The 27,903-nt window shown below is 42.9% G+C and overlaps 1 protein-coding gene across 1 annotated transcript; it reads right to left on the bottom strand.

Moving 5' to 3' along the window:
• Positions 1–1,898: 1,898 nt before the first annotated feature.
• Positions 1,899–27,903, bottom strand: LOC127595497 (dynein axonemal heavy chain 12-like). The gene is made up of 73 exons (XM_052057034.1): positions 27,571–27,903; positions 27,359–27,485; positions 27,223–27,249; positions 26,946–27,135; positions 26,742–26,811; positions 26,481–26,639; positions 26,210–26,405; positions 25,862–26,050; positions 25,613–25,766; positions 25,435–25,526; positions 25,172–25,350; positions 24,955–25,090; positions 24,708–24,833; positions 24,490–24,624; positions 23,242–23,435; positions 22,920–23,163; positions 22,635–22,820; positions 22,346–22,546; positions 22,042–22,236; positions 21,534–21,655; positions 21,276–21,411; positions 21,036–21,182; positions 20,331–20,450; positions 19,949–20,105; positions 19,671–19,843; positions 19,409–19,561; positions 19,096–19,335; positions 18,701–18,946; positions 18,507–18,626; positions 18,298–18,407; positions 17,613–17,796; positions 17,390–17,530; positions 17,215–17,298; positions 16,877–17,065; positions 16,639–16,758; positions 16,323–16,511; positions 16,079–16,230; positions 15,856–15,994; positions 15,611–15,777; positions 15,263–15,518; positions 14,875–15,171; positions 14,539–14,717; positions 14,155–14,347; positions 13,903–14,064; positions 10,957–11,151; positions 9,647–9,780; positions 9,421–9,583; positions 9,102–9,182; positions 8,839–9,015; positions 8,627–8,758; positions 8,418–8,507; positions 8,195–8,335; positions 7,869–8,110; positions 7,638–7,785; positions 7,409–7,554; positions 7,066–7,280; positions 6,783–6,975; positions 6,509–6,701; positions 6,248–6,420; positions 5,850–5,990; positions 5,601–5,759; positions 5,197–5,492; positions 4,866–5,119; positions 4,649–4,789; positions 4,429–4,566; positions 4,126–4,359; positions 3,853–4,041; positions 3,620–3,723; positions 3,343–3,547; positions 3,133–3,270; positions 2,922–3,013; positions 2,744–2,811; positions 1,899–2,580 (listed from the first exon to the last, which is right to left on the bottom strand). The coding sequence occupies exons 1-73, from the start codon at positions 27,744–27,746 to the stop codon at positions 2,390–2,392; spliced, it is 11,925 nt and encodes a 3,974-aa protein (XP_051912994.1). The 5' UTR covers positions 27,747–27,903; the 3' UTR covers positions 1,899–2,389.

Here is a 27,903-nt window from a genome sequence, read left to right on the forward strand (position 1 = left end):
TTTAGGCCCCTTTTAGGCCATGACTGGCCTGTAGCTGGTCCTCCATTTTCATTCTGTAGGCCTTTTCCCCCTCTGATCCTTCTCCTCGGCTGATCTGCAGTCTTCAGCTCCTGTTTTTCAGGAGGGCCTTTATTTCTGGAGTAATCCAAGGTTTGTTGGAAAAACACTGCAGTCCTGGTGGGTACGGTGTTCTGCTCACAAGTTAATGTAGTCTGTGATGTGTCAATGAGTGAATCAATGTCCTCCCCATGAACCTCACTGAAGAGCTCCCACCTGGTTGAGTCGAAGCAGTCCCGCAGAGCCTCTTCAGCCTCCATCTTGACCATGCGGGTCACAGCTGGCTGCCTGTGCACAAGGTGTTTGTACACAGGCTGAAGATACACCATGTTGTGGTTTGCTCTTCGAAGAGGGGCAGGGGGAGGATGTACAGTATATACCTCCTTGGTGTTGGCATTAAACAAGTCCAAAATGTTATTGTCTCTGGTGGTACAGGTTACAAACTGAGTGAAGGTTGGGAGGGAGGACGACAGGGAGACATGGTTGAAGTCCCTAGAGATGATCAGCAGGGCGTTGGGGGACTGTGTTTGCAGCCTGTTCACGACAGTCATCAGGTCATCACACGCTGCATCACCATTAGCCGATGGGGGGACGTACACCGTCACAGCTATGACGTGTGAGAATTCCCGTGGGAGAAAGTACAGCCTGAGACTAATGGCTAGCAGCTCAATGCGAGCACTCTATAGTATTGTATGTCATTTAAAAAAACATACAATTAAACTAAAAAATAGAATGTAAAGAATTAAATAGTTTGCTCATCTTTGTAAATTGTAAAAGCTTGTAAATTTCCCCAGTGTGGGATGAATAAAGGATATCTTATCATGGTATTTCAATTCACCATTCGAGTGAGTACCCCTTGGCCCCCATGGGGAAGTTGAACAGACATCATAAACATAGGATGACCACGGTCATAGCAAGCCACAGTAACATTAGTATTGTATTTCTTGCAAAGAATAAAGAATCTATTCTTTCTGAGTATTGTTACGTTGTATGTCTGCATGTGTTGTAAGTGGAAAAATATGTTGTGAATCAACCCCTACATGAAACCAAAGCCAAATTACATGCACATGCTGTATTTTCAAGACTATAAGGCGCCATTAAAAGTCTTAAATTTTCTCCAAAATGGACAGGACGCCTTATAATGTGGAGCGTCTAGTGCAGGGGTGCCCATTAGGTAGATCCTGATCTACCGGTAGATCTAAGACAGATTGCAAGTAGGAGGAGGAGCCTCGAGAAGAAAAAAAACAAACAACCATTTTTGTGTCTTTGTACATGTTAGTAATATATTTTTTGTGTTAATATACACTGCACACTAATCATCTTATCAATCTCATTTTCACCCAAAAAAATAATTAATAAAATAAAGCAGGTAAATCTTACATTTACGGTGGCGCGTGATTATGTCACCGGAAGTTGTTAGCGCTCAGCAGTCTGCAATTGCAACTTGTGATCAGAGCTGTTGCGCTCTATCTTTTATCGTCATGATTCTCATTCAGAGTTTGCTTCGTGTACAATTCACCGAGGGCACGAGCAAAGAATTGGAATCTAGGAGGGCCCAGGGAAGCACTTTAAAACGGTACGTGTGAGCTACGATAGTTAACAGGCTGCAAAAGTGCGTCGCATGCCTCCGTTTCAGGCTGTTTCTCATCATGGCGTGCGCATGTGTGTGTGTGTGTGTGTGTGTGTTTGTGTGCAGTAAGGGTAGATCCCGGGAGGTTAGTTGATCGAATAGTAAATCTTCGATCGAAAAAGTTTGGGCACCCCTGGTATGCGCCGAGTTCCAAAGCCTGACTGAGAGCACTTCTGGCCGACACGCGTTTATACAGAGAAAAGGCGGACGTGAGTAATGATGAAGGCATGAGGCATGCGGAAGTCCGCCAATGAGTGAAGGGTGGGCGTGTAAGAGGACGCGAAAGGCACGTCCCTCGCAGGGAACAATCGCCAACGAGTGAAGGGTGGGCGTGTATGACGACGCTAAAGACACGCCCCTAAGGTACCAGTCGCCAATGAGTAAAGGGTGGGCGTGTAAGAGGACGCTAAAGGCACGCCCCTAGCAGGTACCAGTCGCCAATGAGTGAAGGGTGGGCGTGTAAGAGGACGCAAAGGCACGCCCTAAGCATGCCGTTGTTTAAGCTGTCGTCTGTTTTACCATGCCTGGCTGTGCCCAATAATACAGTGCGTTTTGTGTATGCGTCAAATACAGAAATAGCACCCGTTACTGAGACTGCGCCCAACAATGCGGTGCGCCGAATGGTTGTGAAAATACAGTACTTGTCTTGTCTTGTCTTTTTGATATGAAAAAACAAATACTCCAAATTGGGCTGTGACACTCTCAGTCATCAAGCTGACAGAGTAGCGCCACACCACGCTTTATCCAGTGATTAGGGCGCTTGACGGTGGGCAACAACATTGGGATGACAAAATTGGTGGAGTGTCCCGTTGTAGAGAGTGTGCCCCTCCTCTCGCTGGTCTTGTAGAGAGGAGAAAGGTAGCGACTGTCAGATTCATCCGGGATGTCTTTTGCTGCATGGAAGACAAAGAGAAGCAAATAAATAATGTCTACATAGAGACAAATTAACAATCATAGAGACAGAGAGCGAGAAAAAGAAAGGATTAAGTTGATATCCTGGAGTCATGACAACATTCGTAGTTGTGATGCCAGTGATGCATCCAAATGCATACTTACTTGGTTTTATCCAGATAATGGGCACAGTGTCAAACAAGATTTTGGGATACTGCTCCGCTAACACTCCACTGATAATAGAAAAGACACAATTTGATTTTTTAAGGTGCTTTTCAGGTTGTCAACTTGTACTTCAAATAATGATCGTTGTTGTCAAAGATACGTCTGCGGTCCCCGCTACCTTTCTTTGTCCCATCGAGCACCATCAAGAAACAATCCATAAATGTAGACACCATCTTCCGGAGGCGTGTCTGATTCATCAAGTGGTAGAACCTGAAGGATCAAATCCCAAAATCGCACATAAAAAGGCCGAACGAAGTCTACAATGAGCATTTAAGATCATGACTGACTGTTCGGTTGTGTTGAAGAAAGGAAAAATAGTGTGTGTTGACCTCAAAGTCAAAGCCCAACAGGTCAATTGGAACATTGTATTTCCTGGCATAGTTCTGCGTAGCGCCCGTAAGGAAGGCCTGGGTGAAGAAAAATCCAGACAGCCAGAACACACTGGGCTTACCAGTGTTGAACCAGTCCTATGAGCACACAGGATTCATGTGAAAACCAAATTGGACAGGACATCTCATTTCGAGAAAAATGTGACTGACCTGCAAAAACTTGAGCCTTGCGAGAAAGTCATTAATGTAGCTGCCCAGGGGCTTGAGGCTCGGGTACGAGCGTTTGGCCCACTGCTCTGGTACCTTGCCCACTCCCAAGCTATTTGCAATTCCCTCTAGCTCTGCGTCCATCACCACTAAACCCTTAAGGGCCTTGAGCAGGTTCTGAAGGCTCACACGGATGGTACTACAAAGCCTGCAAAGGAAAAACAGGTCAAATGAAGAGATTTACTTGACATCAAATTTGATACAAAATGTTTGCCCTTACGTGTTGTAGCGCTCCATTTCTTGGACAAGCACAGTGTTCATACTCTCCTTGTAGAGCACTGGATACTTTGAGAGAGAGACTTCAATGTCAAAATTATTTGGAAGCTGATGGGATTAAATGAACGCAAGTATTACTTGTAAAACACATGATATACATTGACAAAACTGTGCAATATTATTCAATCAGATGACCACTCTTGGAGATGGAAAATGAAAAGATATATTCCATGGTACCTTAGTGAGGATGTCATTGGCTATGTCATAGAGCGCATTGTCAGTCCCAGAGCTACCTCCTCCCTTCGAGCCCCGTCCCTGGGTGAGAAGCAGCGAATCAAACAACAACTTGGTCTGCTGCAGGTCCTTCGAAATGTCCACATTTTCGTGCATCCCAAATATTTCTGGGTGCTGGCTGACTGGAAGCTCCTGGTACGGCGCAAAGGTATGGTTACGCTTTGAAAGTCTTGCAAGGCAACCCATGACGACACAAAGTACGGTGTGATGCCTTACCTTAATAAATCGCAGGTAGTCATCATAGGAAGACTTAGGGGGGGTAACATAGTCGCCGCTTGGTGAGAAAGGATAAGAGGGTTTCTCCACAACATCCCTGTTGTAGAAGTCAGCCAACATGGTGTTCAGGAGGCGCCGATCCCAGTTGTCGGTTACGCGGCCTCCGTAGTTGCACTCCCCAGTCAGGTAAGTTATGGCCTCAAAGGGCACCTCATCGTATTGATTGATGAACAACTACAGAAGAGGAGGACAAACCTTAGGATGCACGTGACAGGAGCAATTTGGGGAGTGACAAATGATGACCTGGAGCTGTCGAATGCTGATGTGAAGGTCAGTCTCATTGAAGCCGTAAGGAATGTTCCAGCCAAGTGGGCCAAACTTCCTTCGCTCCTGAACAAGCGCGTGGAAAAAGCACAGGCCATACAGGAGCTTTTCCCAGACCTAAAAGCAGATGCAGTTGAACCGGTGTAAGAAAAGAACCCGTATGCATCGACTTATAATTGAATCGGAACCTCAAACTCACCAGTTCTTTATTCATGCAATTATTGAAGAAGTTTTGGTCACAAACAGGATCTGACATGTACGATTGCAGAATGTTTAGTCGCAGTCCTGTCGGGGGCTCGTTTGTCATTTTTACTCCATTCTGAAGAAGAGTCACTGGAAACTGGTTTCACAGAGGAGGCGGCTTCAGGGCCCGAACCAGGCAAATCCAAACTGCTGCACATCCGCTTGCACTTTACCTTTGGCGAAGGGTAGCTTGTGAGCCAGAGTCGGAAGTCTTCGTGGCATGTTGCAGGACTAAAGTCCTCGCAGATCTTCTCCAGGGTGGACATCCAAGACACAGCCAGATGACAATTCTGCAAACACACCCATGTCCCATTCTGCATGGCTGTGGAGATCATTTTGGAAGCGATGGGTCCTTGGCCCTGTCCCAGAGAAATGGACTGGAAATTGTTGCCACCCATGTCCTTGTCAGCTGCAAACTTCAGTAAGCCTGTGAAGCGTGAATGTGTCATGAAGCTTTGAGCGGCAGAGCCCCGTGAAGTTTGAGAAGTAAACTGCAGAACCTACTCGCCATGGGATCAGCGCCAGGAGAAAGCACAAACACCAGCGGGATGGTGGCGTTCGAGTCCATGTAGCTCTTGCTGAGGTCAAAGGGAGGGGGCTGAACAAAATTTTTCCCCAGCTTAGTGATCACATATTTGTTCACAGCTGGCACAATCTTGTCAGGCCTGAGGCAGCGGACAACGATCATCTTCTGCAAATCGCTGAGTTTATCATCCCAGGGTGAGGGCAAAGGAACGTTGCTCGGATCTTTGCTTTCAAAGACAGGCTTGAAAAGTCCAGGGCCTGCGATGAAAGCGTCTCTGTGGAAGAAACACAATGAAGGTGTCGCCATTTTTAAAAGGGTTGAGTCATAGTCTCACTTTATTGAATCGAGAACAATGACATAAACCTTTGAATCATTTTCTCACTTGACTCCTTTCAAGCCTGGAAGCTCATTGGCTCGACATATCTCATCCCAGCTCTTCTCTTGCAGCCAGCTAGGATCAGGATTCGCAAGGGTATTCTGCAGGCCCACGCCTCCCGTCATCAAGAAGATCAAGTCACAGTACTCTATCTCACCCTTGGACCTGATGGGAATGTCAGATTCAGTTTTATTTCCAGCAGGCATTGGAGTGATCCAGATGCGTCAATGAGTCTAAATGGTTTGTGACACTCACAGAAGCAGATTGCAGCAGAGGATGAAGGAGAAGAGAAGTTTATCCTTCTCAAACAGCGAGCGACAGACATTGCAAAACAAGTTGTAGGTGAAGTGATCGATCAGGTACATAACCCTCTTTTCCAGGATTTTGGACTTCTTGCTAAATGAAAATAAGAGGCTTCTGAGTGGAGTGCACTTCAGGTGCTGAAAATCGACAAATGGTGTCTTCGAATCCGCACAATGTCAAAGGTATCCACTTCGTAACTTAATGTTCAAGACTGCACAGTAAGATCTACCACCAGAAGTAGCATGCAAGCATTGCGAAATTTGGGCAGCAGGTTATTATCATAAAAGTCTCATCCTGTAAATTGAATGCCACGACACTCATTACAGAGAAACCCTGGGTGCGTCACTCACCTGTCTTGGATAGAGTTTATGTAGAGGTTGACAAACCAGCTGAGCGAGTACTGATACATTGGGTCAATGTTGGTCAGGTCAGCAATGGTGAAGAACAGCACAGATGAGTGCTTGGCAATAGCTCTGTAACACTCTCGAGACTCGGCAATCATGATCTCAGTCTCCTCTGCAATCTGGAGAATTCATTGAGACATTGCAGTCAGAGAGAAAAAATCCTTCGCATCAGCCGCACAGATCGCTTATGTTGAGCAAAGGACATGCCTTTTGTTTCTTGGTAATTTCATTGGACATGATCTTTGCAGAGTCGAGGACCTGAATGGCACTCTCATCCTCCAAAATATTTCCCTCCGAAGACGAAAGAGTCTCAAGGATCTTGTCCTCGGTTTCCTTCAATTGCCTGTTATTCGCAGCCGACTGTAAGATGAGTGCGTTCCTCTCTTCTTCAAGCTCTGGCCTGCGAAGCAGATGAAGCCAAAAATAGCTTGAATGAAGAGACCCAAGAATTTGAGGGAAGGCTCAGTGAAATGTGAAGTGCCTCTCTTTGGCGACCACAATCCCCAGCAGCTGGTCCTCGAGGCCCTCTGGAGTGATCATGAAATTGAGCAAAGACACCTTGGTGGCCAGTTCTGGTAGATAATGCGGGTTCCTCAGCTTTGTGGTGATGTAGAAGCGGAATTCGGGGGAGTACTCAATCACACTCTCCCCCAGTTTTATACATTCCACACCACCTAGGCGGAACAAGCATGACAGCAATTCACATTTTTACATCCTTTTCAATCTCAAGTGACCTTTTTGCGGCCCTGTCACAATTTTGCCACCTTGTTTGAAGGTTTGTTTGAGGAGAAGAGGTTCCAGGGAGGGGTCCAACTCTTCTCCTACATTTTCGAGCAGCAAGGGGCTTCCAAATTGGATACAGTTTTCCAAAGTTCTCATGTAATCATCATCCGTTAATTTGATGATGTTCAACTTGTTGTCTTTCTCCGAATTCTTCACCCACTTGTTGGCCTGACCCTGAGGGTCAATCATCAGAGGCCTGCAAGAGCAGGAATATATGAGCGTGGTCCTGAGCCTGAATGATTCACTGCGCCACAATGGCAGAGAGACGACATTCGTATTCTTCTTCCAGAGCGGCTTTGCAATAAACTGCATCAAGCTTCTCACCATCGCCGTGAATTACTGGTAATGACACCATTGTCGATCGAGAAGGAGTCGGTGGGAAGGCCGGCGATATTCCACGCCCTAATCTTAATGGGATCTCCCAGGGTCTTGCTGAGAGAGAAGTCATCTGACGATGGAATACTTTTAGACTAGAGAAATGAAATGATGAGGACAACGATCATACATGTCACAGCTGACAGGGAAAGACCTTGTGTGTCAACAAAGGATTTACTTGACACAATTTAATCCATTGGCCGGTGCAGTCCTGTCTGAAGCTGGCGGTGAAAGCACCCAGGTAGGCCATGACACCAGCAGAGATAAGGACATCCCCGGTAAGGTTGTCGTATGTGTTCTGTAGATCTTCGGCAGCCTTGGACCATCTGGGGAAAACCATGTTTGCTGTCTGCTGCGCTGCCATTGTTGTAATGCTTCTTATAAAAAGAAATGCTGGGCCATTCGTCACCTCGTTTTCTCCCCACCCAGACCACCGATGAGTTTTTCAGCTCTCTCCAACTTCTGTTGACACAAATCCCTCTGGGCTTCTAGCTTGGCTTTCTCCTCTGTCTTCTCCTGAGATATTCTTTGCAGGTCAGCTAAACGGTCCATAACCTCCTTGAGTTGGGCTCGCTTCTCTGATAGTGTGGCCATGGCAGCGGCCAGGGTCGCCTGAGCCTCGGCTTGTTTGGCCTTTTTGGGAGCCACGATCTAAAAGCACAGAAGTGAGTATACCTGGAGGTAGAAATGCATTTCATTTTGAAGATCAAAAGAGAAACGAAAGGGAATTCACACCTTCACCACCCTGTCATAGGACTCCATTGCTTTGATCCACTTGCAAAGGCCCTCTGCTGCGGAGGAGGCTTTTGCCACCTTAGCAGGGCTGAAGTCAGGATTAGTCATGTAGGTAGCACGGATTTTTTGCATAGACTCCTCCTGTAATAAAGAGAGGGGAAAGACAAATTCAAGTTTTCTTTTTTAGGCATTGATTTTCATGATTTTCAGTCGAGACACTCACAGGAATATTGTCTTTGTCGTATTCTTTCAGATCCTTCAAAAAGTTCATGTCACCTAATAGTTTCTTACTTGGACCCCAGTAGTCCAAAACCTAGGAAATTATGAAAAAGTAAAGGTAAAACAAATGTCATGGTTTCTCACCAACGTTACTTTTGCTATGAAAATGCTGGGTTTTTTTCAATGAATGATTTTTTTTTTTAAAGGATAGACCTTTTTCCCAGACCCAGCAGGATCTGCCACTTTATCCGGAGGCAGTCCTTTCATTACACACACAGCTGACATCACCAGTTTCACTCCATCTGGAGGGTTTTTCATGGATTTGACAACAGTAATGTCAGCAGGCTGAAATCAAGAAGGTAAGTGAACATCAACGGAAAGGTCACATCCAAGACTAACGTTGGCTTAATTTGGAGCATTGTCACCTTTAAGGTATTCAAAGCTGCAGTTGCTTCTTCCAGGGCAGGAATGGCCTCTGCCAATTCACTATCACACTCATCCTTCAGAGCTTGAGCCTCAGCAGCTTGAATAGCTGTGGCCTCCTCTTCAATGCTCACAAGTTTACTTGTTGCTTCCACTTCCACAGATTCCACTGCAATCACCTATGGGTCATGACAGTAGACTTTGATTTTTTTTTCTTCTCGATTATAACATGTAATTTTGATTTGTTTCGGCTCAATGTCACTACCTTCATCATTTTTTCGTTTTCGATCTGTGCTTGTTCCAGCTTGGGCTGCAACTCAACCAGTTCCAGTTTCATTTCACCCACCTTGACAAGCATAGAGCGAAAGGGGACACATCATAGGAAACCGACAATTTAATCGTTGATTCTTGTGAGTGACTTCCCATCCATCAGAAATAAAACGAAACAAGTCACTTTGTTATTTATTTCTGAAAAAATATCTTTGAACAAGTCACAGTCAATTGCAATGTCATAAAAAATCCATTACATATCTCCAATGGAGAAAAATACTAGTAATCTAATCAAATTGTGACAAACTGGATACCTGAGATTCGGCAAAGGCTAGTTTTTCCAGACCATTGGTGTATCTCCTCTTCGCCTTCATGACAGCATCTCTTTTCTTTGTGAGGAGCTGACTGAAAGCTGCCATGAGCTCCAAATAGGATGTGGGTGTAACATAATTATGACGACCGAGCTCAGTGAGGAATCTGCAAGTAAAAAACAAGCTCATATATGTAACCTTACTTTTAATTACGTTTAGTGTGTCACACCTCACTGAAAGTTGACTGGCAGATGTGTGAAATGTTTTGCAGATGGGTATGACATCCTTCCTCTCACTGTCTTTCATCTCCAGTGGCTGCAGAAAAGAGTTGGCCACCCGCTCAAGGGCCTCCTCTGGCCAAGGCTGTTTTGGGTGCAGATAAATGTGTTCAAAAAAGTTTTCAATTCATGGATTAGACCCCATATATCTACAACCAGGAAAAACAGCCATGTGCCAACTCATATAGATTATTTTTCATGTTTCACACACACACACACACACACACACACACGCACACACATCTATATATATATCTATATATCTATATATCTATCTATCTCAGCTCAGTTGGTAAGGCATCGGTTTGGCATACGGGAGACGGTGGTTGGAATCCCGCTTGGGGCAAAAAAATGAGCACATAACACCATCCAGTGTGGGTCCTTGGGCAAGATCCTTCACGTTAATGCCTACCTCATTATATATATATATATATATATATATATATATATATATATATATATATATATATATATATATACCTGTTATTTGATATGCTTGCCACTATATGTCACTGGCATAGATAGATAAACAATAGTAATCAAAATAATCATAAATGTAATTAAAATAATGCTGTGAATGTACACAAGTCAATGCATACAGGTATATATATACATATATATATATATATATATATATATATATATAATTTACATTATTTTAATTACATTTATGATTATTTTGATTACTATTGTTTATCTATCTATGCCAGTGACATATAGTGGCAAGCATATCAAATAACTTGGCAAAAGGTACAACAAACCTGTGTATTAAGATGTTGCCATTCTTACAAAAGAATAAGTCATGGTTCTGGCAAACACACTACATCAACTCTACAAAACTATATTTCACATTTGAGTACTCAAATGAGACAAGGTCATTATTTCAGTATACACTGTAAATTAAGAAAAAATTGTTTGGTGGTTTATCATGAGATTTTTCTGACGCAAAATATTGATCTCGACAATTAAACGATCAAATTATTAAACAAGTCATATATTGTCATGATCCTGTTCTTGTGTTTCTCCAGCAGGTGGGAGTGGAAGGCTTCTGTTTTAGCATGCACACCTGCTGCCATTTGATCATCATGAGTAAACCTTGTATTTAAGGACTGCCAAGATTCCATGTCTCTTGTCGGATTATTGACCTTGTGACTCTTGCTTAAGTGTTGTTTTCTAGACCTCTCGATTTTGAAAACTTTTTGTGGATCATGACTTCTTCATACCTCAGTAAAAAATCAAATTGATGATGCATATTTCGTACCTGAAACCAGTTAATGGTGCAACAGTTGATGAGAGATGGAAACTGGCGCAGACGGTTTCGAAAGGCTTCGCCAATAGGACTAAAAGCCACAACAATGTGCAGGTTTTGCTTGCAGCGTGCCACAAAGTAGTTGAACAGAGTTAAAGAGCTCAACTCGACACTCTTATTCTTCGCTTGGGCAATCGGACGAACTGTCTGGAAATGGGAAAAGAATGACATCATACTGTATGCAGTGCAGATCCAGATTTTGAACTCGAACAGGATAAAAGGCATCATTATGGAGTTGTGGGCAAAAAGCACTTCCTACCAACACACATTAATCCATCCAGTGCCATGAAACCATATTTGCCCCTTCCATTTAACTTTGTGTGTGCACCACACTTAAATGTTTCAGATTACAGAGATAGTTCGATTATCCCACAAAACCATCCCAATGAATATAAAATGATGTTTTGCTTTTCAGATATTGTGTCCCACTTATCAAGCCAAACTTGTTTGGCCTGATGTAAAAATGTAAGAGTCACTCACCTTGTAAGATCATGAGTTAAGTGTGAGTTAAATTTCATTGGCCACACCACTGGCAGGCCTGATTACTGCCAGATATTTTGGGTAAAGAAATCACAAATAATACCATATTTTCGTACCATAAGGCACGCTCAAAAATTGACAGTGTGCCTTGTCATGCTGTGCACCATATGCAGGGATAAATGTTAAGCATTTCAGTTAGTCGTCTTTAATACAAATTTCTTCCTATTATGTTTGGATTGTCATTCTCATCTGCATGGAAGCACTTGCAGGCAGACTGCTTGTGTTTAAGAATCATATGAAATGTAGTGTTACGAGACGGTTAACTCCAATTTAAGTATTTAGTTTTAGCGGAATAGTTCTAATGTTACAATGTGGGACCGGAGAGACACAAGGTAAACGACACGGCCAGTTTCCAATAGCTGCTAGAACAGAGCAAACTTTTTTACCCTCTGTCGGAGGATGACCTCCTACCCCCGTGTACTTGCTAGGCAAACAAAAGCAAGTGAAAAATGTGGTGTGTGTGTTTTCGACTGATCTGAATCTAAAATAATAGTGCTAAATCGATCAAATATGCATATTGTACAATTAGAATGAACTATTTTAAGTTGCAGTGTTTCACAAAAACAATCCATTCGTTTATTCATTCATTTTCCAAACCGCTTTATCCGAACTAGGGTCGCGGGGGCTGCTGGAGCCTATCCTAGCTGTTTTCGGGCAGTAGGCGGGGGTCACCCTGAAGAGGTTGCCTGCCAATCGCAAGGCACACAGAGACAACCATTCACGTCCACACTCACACCTCGGGACAATTTAGAGCATAGGTGTCAAACTCAGGTCCTGGAAGGCCGCTACCCTGCATGTTTTCCAAGACTCCCTGTTGCAACACACCTGATTAAAATGATGAGATCATCAGCAAGCTCTGCGGAAACCTGACATTGAACCTGTTCCTTTGAATCAAGTGTGTTGCAACAGGGAGACTTGGAAAACATGCAGGACGGCGGCCCTCCAGGACCTGAGTTTGACACATGATTTAGAGCAGGGGTGCCCATTAGGTAGATCTAAGACAGGTCCCAAGTAGATCCGAGGAGTGTCGAGAAGAAAAACAAACAAACATTTGTGTGTCTTTGTACATGTTAGTAATAAATTTTTTGTGTTAATATACACTGCACCCTAATCATCTTATCAGTCTCATTTTCACTATTTTTTAAAATAAAATAAAGCAGGTAAATCTTAAATTTACGGTGGCGCATGATTACGCCACCGGAAGTTGTTAGCGCTCAGCAGTTTGCAATTGCAGCTTGTGATCAGAGCTGTTGCGCTCTATTCTCATTTTTCTATTCTCATTCAGAGTTTGCTTCTTGTACAATTCACCGAGGGCACGAGCAAAGAATAGGAATCTAGGGGGGCCCAGGGAAGCACTTTAAAACAGTACGTGTTAGCTACGAAAGTTAACAGGCTGCAAAAGTGCGTGGCATGCCTCTGTTTCAGGCTGTTTTTCATCATGGCGCTTGTGTGTGTGTGTGTGTGTGTGTGTGTGTGTGTGTGTGTGTGTGTGTGTGTGTGTGTTTGTGCGTGTGCCAGTAAGGGTAGATCCCGGGAGGTTAGTTGATCGAAAAGTAGATCTTTGATCCAAAAGGTTTGGGCACCCCTGATTTAGAGTGGACAATTTAGAGTGTTCAATCAGCCTGACATGCATGACATTTTGGAATGTGAGAGGAAACCGTAGTACCCGGAGAAAACCCACGCAGGCCCGGGGAGAACATGCAAACTCCACACAGGGAGGCCAGAGCTGGAATCGAACTCGATACCTCTGCACTGTGAAGTCGACGTGCTAACCACTGGACGACCGGGCCGCCCCAAAAACAATCCATCCATCCGTTTTCCAATCCGCTTTATTCCTACAAGGGTCGCGGGGGATGCTGGAGCCTATCCCAGCTGTCTTCGGGCAGTAGGCAAGAGACACCTTGGACCGGTTGCCAGCCAATTGCAGGGCACAGAAGACGAACAACCATCCGTGCTCACACTCACACCAAGGGACAATTTTGAGTGTTTAATCAGCCTGCTTTGGAATGTGGGAGGAAACCGGAGCACCCGGAGAAAACCTACACAGGCCCACGGAGAACATGCAAACTCTACACAGGGAGGACAGAGCTGGAATTGAACCCTCTGCACTGTGAGGTCAGCGCGCTAACCACTGGGCCACCGAGCCGCTATCAAATAATGATGCATCTTTTAACTCAGTGCAACTATTAATACAATGCGCTTCATGGTCTGTAAAATAGGGGAGCTGTCAGACAAAGTCAAGAGGCTAAAAGTTTTCTCAACGAAAGGCATCATGTCACAATCCAAAGGAATATAAGAACACATTGAGAAACAAAGTGGTTGAAATCAGTCTGGAAAAGTTTTAGTTTAATGTCTTACCTCAATGATATCCTGTTTTTCATCCATTGCAAACATATTGGGCACCTCTCCTGTGTTCAATACACTGTTTACATCTTCAAGGAAAGCCTCATCTTTGATTTGAGCATCAGTGAGCAAAAATACGATTCTTTGACCCTTCACCCCTGCATCCTTGAGCAACTTCTGTAATGTTGTTAAAATGTGTTACATCAGACGAAGAGACCAAACATTTGAACACTTGTGATGTATGCAGATTACTAGTGCAACGCTGACCTTGAGGTCATCTCTCCACTCAGTCATGCCGTAGCTCTTTGAGATCTCAGGCTGGAAAAGGCTCATCTGGGCGATGAAAGTGGCCAAACGCGTGATGGACTGGCGCCCACTGCCTCCAACTCCTACAAGGAGAGCATGCCCTCCTGGCTGCTTCAACACACGGCTTATACGAGACAGGTGCTCCAAGACATATCTACATCAGACAAAATTTCGTACATATTCAATGTGATTGTCACAGTAATGCTAGTATTAATTGTGCATTCATCAAAAGAAAAGTTTGTCTGAAGGAAAAATGAACATGAAAAAACTAAATAAATGCAGCTGTTTTTAATATATCTGTATATCTCAGAGTTTTATTGACTGTGTGCTGCAATTGTGATTTACCGGAAGATGACGAGATACATGCGGCTCTTGTTCATCTGGTTGTATTCAACAAGACATGACTCCACGACCTCAGCAAAGCTTTCTACAGAAGGCACTTCGGCATACAAGCGTTCCTCAACCTCAAGTTCGGGGTTCATGTAATCACCAAACAGAAGAGTCTGCATGTCTTGCTCGACCAACTGACAAAGAAGAAGCCAAATTAAAATTGCATTCAATGTTATGATTCATTTTTAGAAACACCACAAATTTTGATCTGTGGCATCATGATTAAAGATAGGGCTGAGCAACCTCGATCTAAATCCACAATGAGAAAAGCAAAAAATAAAGTCAACATACTTTACTGCCTTGTTTCAGGTGATCAAACACCATGTTAAAGGCTTCATTGAAGTGGTCTTTGAGGATCTTGGTCATCATTTGATAGAACCATGCTCGGTCATTGTCATCCACCAGACGGTCATAAAAGACGCGGAAGACCTCGTGGACAAACAGCCGAATCATTGTGCGTTTGTTCTCCAGAGATTTGCTCTTCACAAGCAGGCACCCTTGTATCACACGTGAGAAGTCACGCAAATTAAACGTGTAGTGAGACTTGGCTGGTGTCGGAAGCAAATTTTCCATGGCTTGCTTGTAGACCTTTGAAAATAAAATTGAAAAACTCAAGTTATTGGAAAGATAAGTGTTTGTTGATATGAATAAAGGTATCGGTCCGATCTGGAGGGCTCACGTCCATGGTTGCTGTCACCGTCTGACTGCCAATAGTAAAATATTCTGGTGGAAATTCATTGTTCTTGAGATAGAATGCCACCATAATGGAGAAGATGCGAACCATGGTCTCATCACTGAAAGAATTGATGCTAAAAATGTTGAAATGACGTAGGAAGCGAGATGTCACAGCATTCCTCCCGCCACCAGGAGGACCCATGGCTGTAATGACCTGGATGTCAACTAATTTGATGCCGGAAGTATCTTTCAGGTCATACCTGCCAGAAAAGAATGGATTAGTCAAGCAGTGTTTTGTATCCTCTTCCATTCACAGTCTTTATTTTGGTGTCCGGGTGGCCATGGCCCATACCACTTCTTGTGATCCATAAACTGTCGAAGAAGCTCCACGGGAGGCTGAGCTCCAAACTGTTCCAGTGCTGGCATATTCACATCATCTATGAATATGAGGTACTTCTTCCCCATCGGAGGGCCAAACACACCTTTACGTCTCTTATCTAATTTGGCCATGATGATGTTCTGGTAACCACAAAGAGTAAAGAATGAGGCCAGTGAAAGTTGCAAGAACATTCATACTCATCAGTGGTTCCACCTGACCTGTGTTTGGTTGGCAGTGGTGCGGGCTGAAAAATTGATTGAGAGGGGTAAAAAGAGGTCTTTGTCCAAACCGTTCATCAACTTCTCCATGACATACACTGACTTTCCAGTGCCTGTAGGGCCAGCCAACAGCAGAGGCCTGAGCAGAGAATCAGAGATTGAAACAGTTTACACAAGGGGACAAATTCATCCCATTCATATTTCTGTGAACAGACGAACATACATTCCATAGGTGATGCAAATGTCCATTAGGAAGGTGTAGCGAACCGAGTCAATGGTGGGAACAATGATGTCCTGCACTTTGGTGGTTTTATCCCCAAGGCTGACACTTTTGATGGCGTCATTCCAGTGAATCCATTTGCCTTTTCCTTTAAACTGAACAAGATGTTCGATTTGACTGAAGAAGAGTGATTCTAAAGTAGCGATTTAAAAAACAAAAATTTCTGTCTGATGTAGGTCAGTGGTACCTCGTAGAAATAGTCGTACACCAGGCCTTTCTCGTCCACTGGGCACTCCCATTTGCCCACAATTTCAGGAACTGGATGATCTGCCGATCTTCCAGCCACTGTATCCCTGATGAACTCACTAAACATCTCCCTGCTCTTTGAATCACAACTGCCCCCCACAGACCACACCAGGGAGAAGGAAAAGGCGGCCTGCAATCCCAAAACAGATTAATTATTGCAGAAAAGCCAGATAAAATGTCAAGAATTTAGACGAAATATGCCATTCGGGGTGTTTCTGTTTATAAAGAATAGTGTGACAAATAATAAATATTTGTACCAAGATCCAGGTTCGAATAGTTTTATCATGTGTCTCTGTCTCCAGTGGTTCAGCAAGCAGCATCTCAAACAGTCTACATAAGGATACAGATGTGTTCCAGTTGGTTGTGGGCACAACTTCCTGACAACAAAAAGGCAAACACATGACAACATTTATGCTTATTAAGTTGGTGAAAACTCCTTTGGCCTTTTGGGCTTTTTATCTCTCGATAACGCCATGGTCCTGTGATACTTCTTACTCTGCAGTGTTTTCGCACCAGCCTGAAGGCAGGTGGCAGCAGCCAATGAAAGAGTTCTAGCAGCAGATTGTTGTGATCAGGACTTTTCAAAATCTCAGGAAGTGTGTTCATCCAGGAGATCACTAAAGGTTCCCAGCCCAACTGAGAAGGTTCCATATAGATCATACCACATCGACTGACTGTGGCAGGCTGTCAAGGGAAAGATGCATTTTTTCTTTCAAAGCTTGCCATCATTACATCAGACTTTTAATTGCATGCTAAATCCCATTTGGATAGTTTAGGTTGTAACGACAATATTTGAAACATATTTGCAAGTTTTTCAGGAACTCCAAACTTACAGAGGCCTGTGAGAGATCCATCGCTTCAAAAATTAGACTCATCTGATTGGACATCTGGATAATTTCTCCACTCATCAGACACAGCTGTGATGTGAATACAAACAATAGAGATGAAAATAACAAATCATGATAAAGATCAGTCAAATAGATGTATATTGTAAAATGCTGCAGATACCTTTTTGTTGTCATCGAGCACAGTGTTCATACTTTCAATCCACAACGTATCGATGGGACCATCAAAGACTACCCACTTACGGTCTGGCGTTTCAGCCGATGCATATTCACGAAACGTGTTAGCCACAATACCATCAGTCCACTAAAAAAAAAGAAAATAAAAGAAGCAGACTATAATCGTCTATAAGACAATTTTAACTTTAAAAACAGATCCAAGGTCCTACCTCATGAGAAACAAGATCAAACTGTCCAAAGAGCTGTCCCATGGTGATAGCCTTTGGGTTCAATGTCCTGAAAATGACCTTTTCTTCCTCTCCATAGCCTTTTTCATTCATCAGAATCAGTGTGTCAGCAAGGACATGGAGCACTTTGGTCTTCCCAGAAAATGATTCTCCCACCAGCATGAATCTGAACAATAAGACAAGTCAAGTCAATTGTATTTATAGAGCACTTTCAAACAGCCATCGCTGCATACAAAGTGCTGTACATGGAGCAATTTAACATGCACAATAAACAGTAAGACAAATCGGTAATAAAGACGGTAGAAATCACCAAACAGTAAAACCAAGAACAAATCTAAGTCATGCTGAGTCGAATGCCAAATACAAGTGAGTTTTGAGGGGGGTTTTGAAGATGGGCAGCAAGGAGACTTGCTGAATGTTCAGTGGGAGGTCATTCCAGAGAGAGACCAGCAACAGAAAAGGCTCTATCCCCTCTGAGCCTCAGATTAGTTCTTGGTACTTCTAATAATGTCTGGTCCGCAGACCTGAGGCGCCGGTTGGATAAAGGTTGGATCCTAATGCAATACCACGTTGATTGAAGCTGTTGGGGAATGCAATACTTTCTTCCCCAAAATAAGAAATAAAACACATCCTCATGAAGCAACCGGGAGTTCTAAAATTAACATACCCATGCCGGACTATCATCATCTCATATGTCTGAATCATCTTTTCTAGGAAGATCTGTGTTGACTGGACATTGTGGTTTTCACAGCACTCGAGAGCAGCTTCCAAAAATAACTGGTAAAGACATGATTGAATGTAATATACAGCACGTACTGCCTACATTGTACCATTTAGCAAGAGACAATAGATAAGTACGATTTTGGCACATCTTACCTCATAGTCAGCCTCAGGAAGCGAAATGCCAGGGAACAAATCACTCGTGATTCCGTTGAACAGTGGAATATCATGTGAAAGAAACTTTGGCTCGTTAACATCTTTGATCGACCTCAGAAGCTAGAAGTTAACACAGACAATGGTGATCAATCAATAGAACAGAGTAATTAAGGGGGGAAAAAATCACTGAATACCAGTATGTCCTCATTTTCGTCTGGATACTTTAGTTTGAGGTTTCCTGCTGCCACAAGTACAGCTTTGACAGCCCTCATGCCATAATCGTAATGGAACTGGGAGGAGAGCTGCTCTGAACAGAGCCTGTAAGTCATTGCAATCTTGACTGAAAGAGGCTTGGCATTGAGGAATCCGTAAGAATAGAGGGAGATCTCTGCGATCAGAGCATAATTGGGGACCATCATGGTCACTGTTCGAAACAACACCTGAAGAAAATAAAAGGCCAGCATCATGTTAAGATAAACAGAAAAGCACATGATTCAAGATCTGATGCTATGGAATCCAAATGCACATTTTCTGATACAAATGTTGCGATAAAAGAGCCCCAATGGTGTAACTGATCAAGTTGGAAGACCTTAAGGTTGTCAGGGAGTTCGGAGCGCCCTGCGTAACCGGGATTCATTGTGATGGACACAAAACAGTTGGGGTTGAGTTTCAGCATGGTTCCTTCAAAGTCAAAGTACTCCAAGTTCATCTCAATAGCCCTCTGGATGCAAAGGACTTGCTGTGCAACGACAGACAAGACCTCAAGCTCAATACGGTTGAATTCGTCAAAGCAAGCCCACGCTCCAGAAGAAGCTAATCCTTTGAAAAACTGAAAAAAAGGACCTTTGTTCAATTCACATATCTTAATCGGATATGACTTTGTTTTTGTGGTGTGATGTTACTTTGCCCATAGCAAGATAATCCAGTCCATCCGAACAGTTGAAGACCACACATTGTACGGCTAAAGCTTTGGCTAGATCCTTGGTGGTTTCCGTCTTTCCAGTTCCAGCCGGACCCTCAGGTGCCCCACCCAAATGGAGGTAAAACGCCCCAATCTGTAAAAGTATAACAGTTATTAAATACTAAAATCACAACACTGATTAAAAAAAAAGTACTGATAATGTGTATCACTCTTTTCTTTTGTCTAATCACTGTTATGTATACCAGAGTTCTGTAGCATCTGTCAGTCAGTGGGGTGATGACCAGACGAAAAGAGTTCCCCAGGTACTCATAGGCATACTTCACATCACAGTTTATAATGCGAACTCGGACATTGTTGGTGCTCCAGTAGTAACGAAGCTGGGCTAGCCATCTAAAATCGTTTTCATTTTCAACACCTGAAAAAAAAAAAAAAGCAATTGTACTTGTATCTTATTTTAACAGAGTAATTAATACAACAGAGTAACAGCAAAATGAACAAAGTCCTTTGTGTCATGAGATACCATGCTCAATTAGCTCCATAACTACATCCCGGGCATGGACATCAATTGTCACCAGTGCTCCCAAGGTAATCCGTGTTTGCTTGGGTAGTTTCCCTCTCACTAGCCCCACAATGTCAGCCAGCTGATTCTGGAGTTCCTGGTAGTAGTTTTTCACACCCTGTTGAGGCCATCAAAAACACAGTTATCATATTTATTGAAGTTAACTTTTATAACAATATACTGTACTGTCATGAGGTGTCACATCAGGTGAAAAGTGCTATTTAAAGACAGTTGTGAGACATGTTGTACTCTTTCATCATTGTTGTTTTTTATTATTTTAAACAGTGTGTTTATTCATCTTCAGTATTCTTTACTGTAAATACAAAGGATAACTAAACCTTACTTCGTGTCCTCCCCTGATGGCTTCGTGCACCTCCAAGGTCCAGAACATTTGTGAGGTACATATCACCACCTGCCCAGGCCACTCCTTCACCCACTGGTTCCGTGGGGTTTCAGCATAGGCCTGTGATGAAAACAACCATTCCACTTTATTTATTTCTTACACTGTCTCATTTGAACAAAACAATAAAAAAAACTTTTTTCCCCCAATCTGAAATCAAAGGTTTTAAAATAACAAATACAGCAAGGAAGAAAAACACGAAATTCTCTCACATTCGGGGCAAACTCTTTCATTGCTGAATCCACCGGGCAAGTTATGTGTCAATATAGATTTGTTTTTCCCATCTGAGTCTGAAAAACCTTTCACTAAAGATGAACAGGTGCCTTTGAAGTGACCATATTCTAATTCTCACTCTGCAATTTCCACTTTATATTTGGGGAAAGTGGTGAAATTGACATTCAGATGAACAATGAACACTTTATATCGTGCCTATTACGTACTCTGTGGATTTTCTTATGTAAGTTTTAAAGGCGGTTATTTTTTTTTAGAATAACTGCAATCTTCTTGTTCCATTCTTGAAAAATTGGAGCCAAAAACAAAAGTGTTGGGTTTACAATTTTGTTGAGCGAATATTCACACCAACAAAGGACTTCCTTGCACATAAGGAAAAATAATCCCACATGATCAATGTCAGTGACGTTCTCTCACCGATCTAGAGCGATCCACTACATCTCTGACACTTCGAATCATCAAGTCTTCCACTTGTACCAGCCATTTCTCTACTGCTCCTTGGGCCTCAGATGTAGATATGAGTGCGATGAGAGCAACACGCTCCCCTTCACTGCTGTACATGGCCTTAGTTATAAAGAAAAACACCCAGTACCTGAGGGGCGTCTATCAACCAACTGTTGCCACATAATGCAGCAAGTGCACTTTGTAAATGCTGACCTGAATGTCGAGATTTGGTAAGAAGTCTAGCTTGGCAATACCCTCAAAGCACTTCCGAAGATGGGGCTGCACACGCAGTGGATCTTTGGTCTCAGAAAGGATTTCCAGCATTTCATCATTGGACAAAAAGAAGAACCTGGGTGACAAGCAGTCATGCAATCATAATTAAAATTTGGTGTTGATAATTGGGATTACTATGTAGATAGAAAAAACTGCACAATGGATAGAAAAATGATACAAAACAATTGTATTGTTCACCTTGGGAAGAAGAGACGCTTTTTCTCCAGATAGTCATTCAGTCCTTTCATGATGGTGTCAAGGTGGGCGTTTGACTCAATTAGTTTCTCTAGTAGACCAGGCATTGCCGTTGCCTCCAGAAGCTGATAGAAGACAATTTCATAATCACCATCATCATGCAACACCTTCAGAAATCTCTCTGGGCCCTCTTCAGAACCCACAGCAATGTATTTATTGATTTATTTATTGACTTAATTTTGTCATTTGAAGACATTTTTAAGTTCACAATGAAGCAACCATGTTCCAGTTCCTGTTTCCGTGTGTGTGCTGCAGCTGCACAAATGCACACACACACACACACACACACACACACACGCACACACACACACACACACACACACACACACACACACACACACATCAGCCCAGCCTCTGCAAGGCCCTGAGAGAAAAAAAATCCTGGTGCCGTGCCTGACTGTCATCCATAGACCCCAATGTTTTGACGGGACATGTACATGTAGACAGTTACCTTTGAGTCTTTAACACAGTGCCTCATGACCTCTTTCCAGTTTTTGTCTACGATTTGGAAGAGTCGTCCTTCTTCTGGAATCTGCTGCATGATATCGGCAGAACAGAATATGGGCTCAAGGTAAAGCCATTGTGCCTGCACCTTCAGCCACTCATCAATGGTTTCCTGGATTCGAAGGAGACGCTCCTCCCAAACCTGATCACCAAACACAGATCAATATTTTTGGAAAAAGACATTCACAATAATGCCGCAAGTGAAATAAATTATTGTTTAGTCAGCATGCAAATAGAAACCTGAAACTAACCCTTATCTCGTTTTCAAGTGGCTTTATAAACGGTGAGTTCCTCATTGTCTGAGTTTTCACAATCTGGTCATCGAGCATCGCTTGAATTTCATCCAGAGCAGTCAGGATGGACACACCGGTGTCTCTGTAAGGCTGATGCTGGAGAGAAACACCATCCCAAACAGTAACCATGTTTTTCATGGCTTTCTCCATGGAAAACTCCTGTAACATGCAAATAAAAGGAGGTATAAAACTTTGTAGTTAACCTATTACTTTTTCCTCTGAAATGTAAAAATGCAGGAACACCTACTTTACTTGCAGCGGCACTGATTGACTCAAACTCTTCCAGGTAAGGATGTAAGTTTTGTTTGAGAACTTTGCGTAATGTTGTACCAGCGTCGGGAGTGAGGTCATACCCAACGATCTCTGACATTTGCTGCCAGTGGCGATCTCTGATGCCCGGATTACACAGGACAGTCAGCAAAGGCGTATTTTCCTAACAACAAAAATACAATGGTTTAGAATGACCAAAAATGACCATGGAATCTTGTTCGCATGATCACATTCAGAGTTAATATTGCATTGAACCTTGCACCTTGAACTCTTTGACCTGCTCCAGTACAGTGGAGCACAAGACAATTGTAGGACTCTCTGCTTTGGCCTCTTCTTCACCACGTCGACGTCTAGTTGTTCCAGTAGTTATCTTTTTAGTAGCGAGTTCACTCTTGCTCTTTTTCTGCTGAAAATACTTCAGCGTCTTGAAGATCTCCCTGTAGAACTCATCCACTTTCACTTCCATTCCTTCTCCATCGAGCTCCAGGAAAGAGCCATCCATCCAACTGTTCAGAGAAGATATTTTAGGGCTTCCATGGGACTGTTGCAATGACATCACAAAATATATAGAACTGAAAGCAAACCTGCTCTCTGAGCGTTGCCACCTCAGTATAAATGAAAACAGTTTTTGATATGGCTCAATATTCTGTCTGATTATCTCAACCTCTGGGTAAAATGACTGGTCCCATTCATGAAAGGTTTCATCTTTGTGGATGTCTTCAATTGCCTCCTCAGCCTCCTGGAGAAGGGTCTGAACTGTTCTGACATCTGCCATATACTGTTCAAAAGACAAACGAGTTTAAATTGTCAAGTACAAATAAACACATCTATTTAAAATACACCCCAAATAACTGTTAGTTTCATTCTATTTTAACCCAAGGTAGGATTATTACAACTCAATTATAAGATTTCTGCAACAAGTCTTTCAAATTGAAATACATTTATACTGTATATATAAACAAACATGCAAAACCTGAATGTGGGGGTACACCATCTTTCAATGTGATTACAGACTTTTTATGAACACTGACTACAATAAAGCGACACGCTAAACCACTGGTTAGCATGTCTGACTCACAGTGCAGAGTTCTGGGGTTCGATTCTGGGTTGCGGCCTTCATGTGTGGAGTTTCCTGTGTGGGTGCTCTCCCTGTGCTTGCCTGGGTTTTCTCCAGGTACACTGGTTTCCTCCCACATTCCCAAAACATACATGCTAGGTGGATGCTCTAAATTTCCCCTCGGTGTGATTGTGAGTGTTCATGTTTATTTTTCGGATGCTTGTTTGTCTATGTGTGCCCTGAAATTGGCTGGCAACCTGAACAGGGTGTGTCGCGTCTACTCCCCGAAGATGGCTGGGATAGCCTCCAGCATGCCCATGACCCTCCTCAGATGGAACCATTTCTCAAATTTGGGATGTGGGAAAATGTTCTCTCAGCATTTAAGACCAGGCATAAGAGCAGTTTTGGGGGGAAAAGAAGGTATTTCTTAGGTTTGTCCTGAATCATCACTCAGTTTTACTGACTGATGTCCATCCATCCATTTTTTTGAACAGCTTTATCCTCACGGGTGTCACGGGGGGTGCTGCAGCCTATCCCAGCTGTCTTCGGGCAGTCGGCAGGGTTCCCCTTGAACTAGTTGCCTTGGAATCCTCCATTTCTATATATCCTCTAAAGACGGACGTTTTAAAGTTCTTCATTGCATCTATTCTGCAAGTGATTTTTCAAATAGGGTTCTGTTGGTTCTCTATTCTCCCTGCTTCTCATTGTGTAAGAAGATAAAGGAACTCTCCTCATGGTTCTCTGGGATCACAAATGAACAAATGATTATTTGTACCTGCTGCATCATATCAAGTTCGGAGCAGTGAGGGAACTCGTCAACTCTCCGTTGCAGCTTGGCCAGATGAACTGTGACCCTTTCTCTTTTAGCAAGCATCTCCTTTTCCCCTTTCCTCTTTGCCTCCTGGAAAACCTAAAAACGCACATATGCACTCCATGATCATACTTGAAAAGAAAAGTATTTTTTAATACACATGTTGGATCAGACAGCATTACCTCATCGCTGAGTTCAAACACTTCAAGGATTTTCAATGGCCACATGAAGACAGTTGAATTTAGGTCAAGGTCTTCTGTTTCAAATATGTGGACATCTAGAAGGTAGCTCAGTCTGCTGTAGGCCTTCTGCCAGATCATAATAGCAAAAACATTCAGAGATCGAAATGAATGAGTTCTGGCGATTTTGTGATCGTAAAACAATTACACAAGTGTGTCAACAAGAAATAAGTATATCTGTTAATTGTACCTTGATCCTTTCATGAAGAAGTGCAATGCCCTTTGTCTTGGTTGCCTCAATGTACGCAATCATATTTGCCATTTCATCTGTAGTCTCTGGTACATTCAAAGCTGTTTCTCGAATCGTTTCAAAATCGGAGATGATCCTTTCACGAGAAAAAAAAAACATTTAGTAAAGGAGCCCCGTTTACCACGAAGGGACACATTTCAGTAAGAATGAGCCTCACTGTAAATTTTGCTCGGTGTGTTTAGCTTTCATGTTGCTGATAAGTATTTCAGCACATGTTTTTGCTTTTTTAGACAGTCCCTGGTTCAGGTCCTCACAATACAATTGGACCATTGGAAAGTGAACCTTTGTTGGGAGGTTGCCGAGCTTCCTTGACAAGTCACGAAACTCTTCCACTTGCTGGAAAGCACAGACAGTCAGATCGCACATGACAATCATCAAGAAGGAGTGGCCCAGTACACTTCTGAAGTTGTGAATTCTCACCTGAATATATTCAGCAAATGAGTGAGTTTCTTCCACAAAAGTCTCGACTCGTGTCTGAGCAGTTCCATTGACTAACCAGTCATAGTTGTCAACTACAAAATAATTGTATGTTCAAAAAACATGCAATATAGTAATTCAGTGGATGATGAAATGATTTAAGCTTATGTTTCCATCTCACCATAGTTCTGAAAATATCGGTCAGGTTCCTCGAGATTCTTGCGCACAGTTGCTGTGACAGTGAAATGAGCCCAAGCAAGCGTGTGATCAGGGGCCTTGGCATCCACAAATGCAGATGTAGATTCTGCCAACCACGACTGAACCGTCTGCACTTTCTATGGATCAGAACTGTCTCTGAATACATTTCAATATGCAAATTGGGGTGGGGGGAATTGGCACAAAAAGATTTATGACATGTGAGAGAGCCTACCTGCAGTGTATTTGTAATGGCATTCAGAATTTCAAAAACATCTGCTTCAAGTTCCTGCAAGGTGGGGGATATTCCCATCCTTTCATCATTAAATGTCAGTGACATGTGAAAGATGGGTAAGTAGTGGTAGTTGTCCGGATGAAATGGGTAGACAAACCCCTCCACACTCCTCTGAATCAGGGCTTTCAGCTGGGAATTTGGAAAGGACAAATCGGACAGACATTTGGAGAAAGCGTGCAGACCGTGTCAATGAAGTAAATCAACCAATCTGGGGGAAAACAGAGCCACAAAAAACAAACTGAAAAGAAGACATGTCGGATTACTGTATGTCTGCTGGCAGAACTGCACCTGATTCGAGATGAGGGTGCATGCGCAGTCAAAGAAGGCATCCGTGGCATTGTCTTGAACTGAACCCAGTGTTTTTGGACTTGTTAATAAATTGATGACTTTAGGGAACCAGGTATTCATGATTTGTTCTTCTGCTGTCTCGCATTCTACAGCCAGGTCTTTATGCAACACTTTGCCATCAACGGGTCCCAAAGCTCTGAACAAAAATCATGTACAACTTTGTTCAACAGCACGGGTAGTTGCTTTGTTGACGTTCTCTGCATTTACGTACCTGTATCCTGTCAGGTCCACCAAGGCCATTGAAGAAAATGTTGTGTGTCCAATTTCCAAAACAGTTTGCATTATGGGATGGAGAATGTGCAAATTTGCCCTCATCAGCCTCCGGCTTGTGACAAAGTTCTCGCGTCGTGTTTGGGAAAATTCAAGAATACTACAAAAGAAAATCATATTCCAAAAGTGCCAAAGAAACTCAATTACAATAATGATTTTATCTTCAATGCGTACAACTCATATGTGGCCGGGAAACACTCACTCAAGTGGAAGAGACGTCTGCTTTTCTGGAGCAGGTTCTTCACATTCTGGATCCTTCAGGAATGAGTCCACTGAAACAAATGCACAGAATGTGAGGTGTTTTTAGACATATGCTTTTTAGATTTAGGTGGACAAAACACACAAACACATGTACATCCTGTGTACATACACACAAACAGACACAAACACTGCTCACGGTCAATACCTGTGTATTTGATGATAACATCATGGAAGTTGTCACTGACTTCCGTGAGGAGCTGATACAGGAGTTTGTTTTTCTGAGGGCTGTCTTTGAGTTGAGGGGGGATTTGACCGTCGATGGAGTCCAACCATTCCTGCGGGATTGGAATGACTGGGCGGCTTTCTATGCACTGCCTCAAGAATATGCGGTTCATCTGCATACATGGAAATAGGTGGCTCAATTTAGCCAATGAACACTCAATGATCCACAGGTGGAATTGGCTTTCAAAAACTAAACTTACTCTGTGCTTCCGATCTTCACTTTGCATCTGGAATGCAAAGGTTGAAATATACCACATTATTTTTTTTTCCAAGCATGATTTGTGACAGCAGCGCTAACATTGGTTTGTAAGAATGGTGTCCGGAGATATATCTTACACTTGGAGGGAATTGGGGCTCTGGTGATGGGCTGCGCACAACTCTCCCCCTCTCTTTGTTCTGCTTGTAAGCCTCCACTGCTTGGGCGATAGCCATGGAGCTGCCACTTTGTAGGAAGCCAATTGGCCTGCAATTTGAATGAAAGTGTTATCAGCACATACAAGGTTTGCTATTTGTATTAATGAATCCTGACGATTGAGCTGAATACATACATTGGTAAATGGAGTCGCTGTTGTTGCACTTTCCTCCATCTTCGTTCCAGAATTGTATCGTGAGATGTTGGTTTCTTATTGACACGGAAAAACATTTTGGTCATTTGATAAAAGGGCATGTGATCAGAGTACAGTACTTTATTCTCCCCAACGATAATAAACATCGGCCTATACATATGTTTAGATCACAATAACTGGTCTGCACATACATTTGGCTTGTACTGGTCAGATACTTTATCAGCACAATACAGCACATAAACAGTATATAACCTGCAAAGTACATCACATGTATGGCACCAAAGTTCGAAATAAATATATTTACAACCAAATGAT

The sequence above is a fragment of the Hippocampus zosterae genome, chromosome 2 (genome assembly GCF_025434085.1).
Source record: "Hippocampus zosterae strain Florida chromosome 2, ASM2543408v3, whole genome shotgun sequence".
Taxonomy (NCBI): domain Eukaryota; kingdom Metazoa; phylum Chordata; class Actinopteri; order Syngnathiformes; family Syngnathidae; genus Hippocampus; species Hippocampus zosterae.

Excerpts from the sequence above, each read along its gene's own strand:
- LOC127595497 (XM_052057034.1), bottom strand. The coding sequence starts at position 27,746 with ATGTATAGGCCGATGTTTATTATCGTTGGGGAGAATAAAGTACTGTAC. Across the intron at positions 17,299-17,389 it reads TGCTCGATGACAACAAAAAG|CTGTGTCTGATGAGTGGAGA; the intron begins GTATCTGCAGCA and ends TTCACATCACAG. Across the intron at positions 9,016-9,101 it reads AAAACGAAAAAATGATGAAG|GTGATTGCAGTGGAATCTGT; the intron begins GTAGTGACATTG and ends CATGACCCATAG.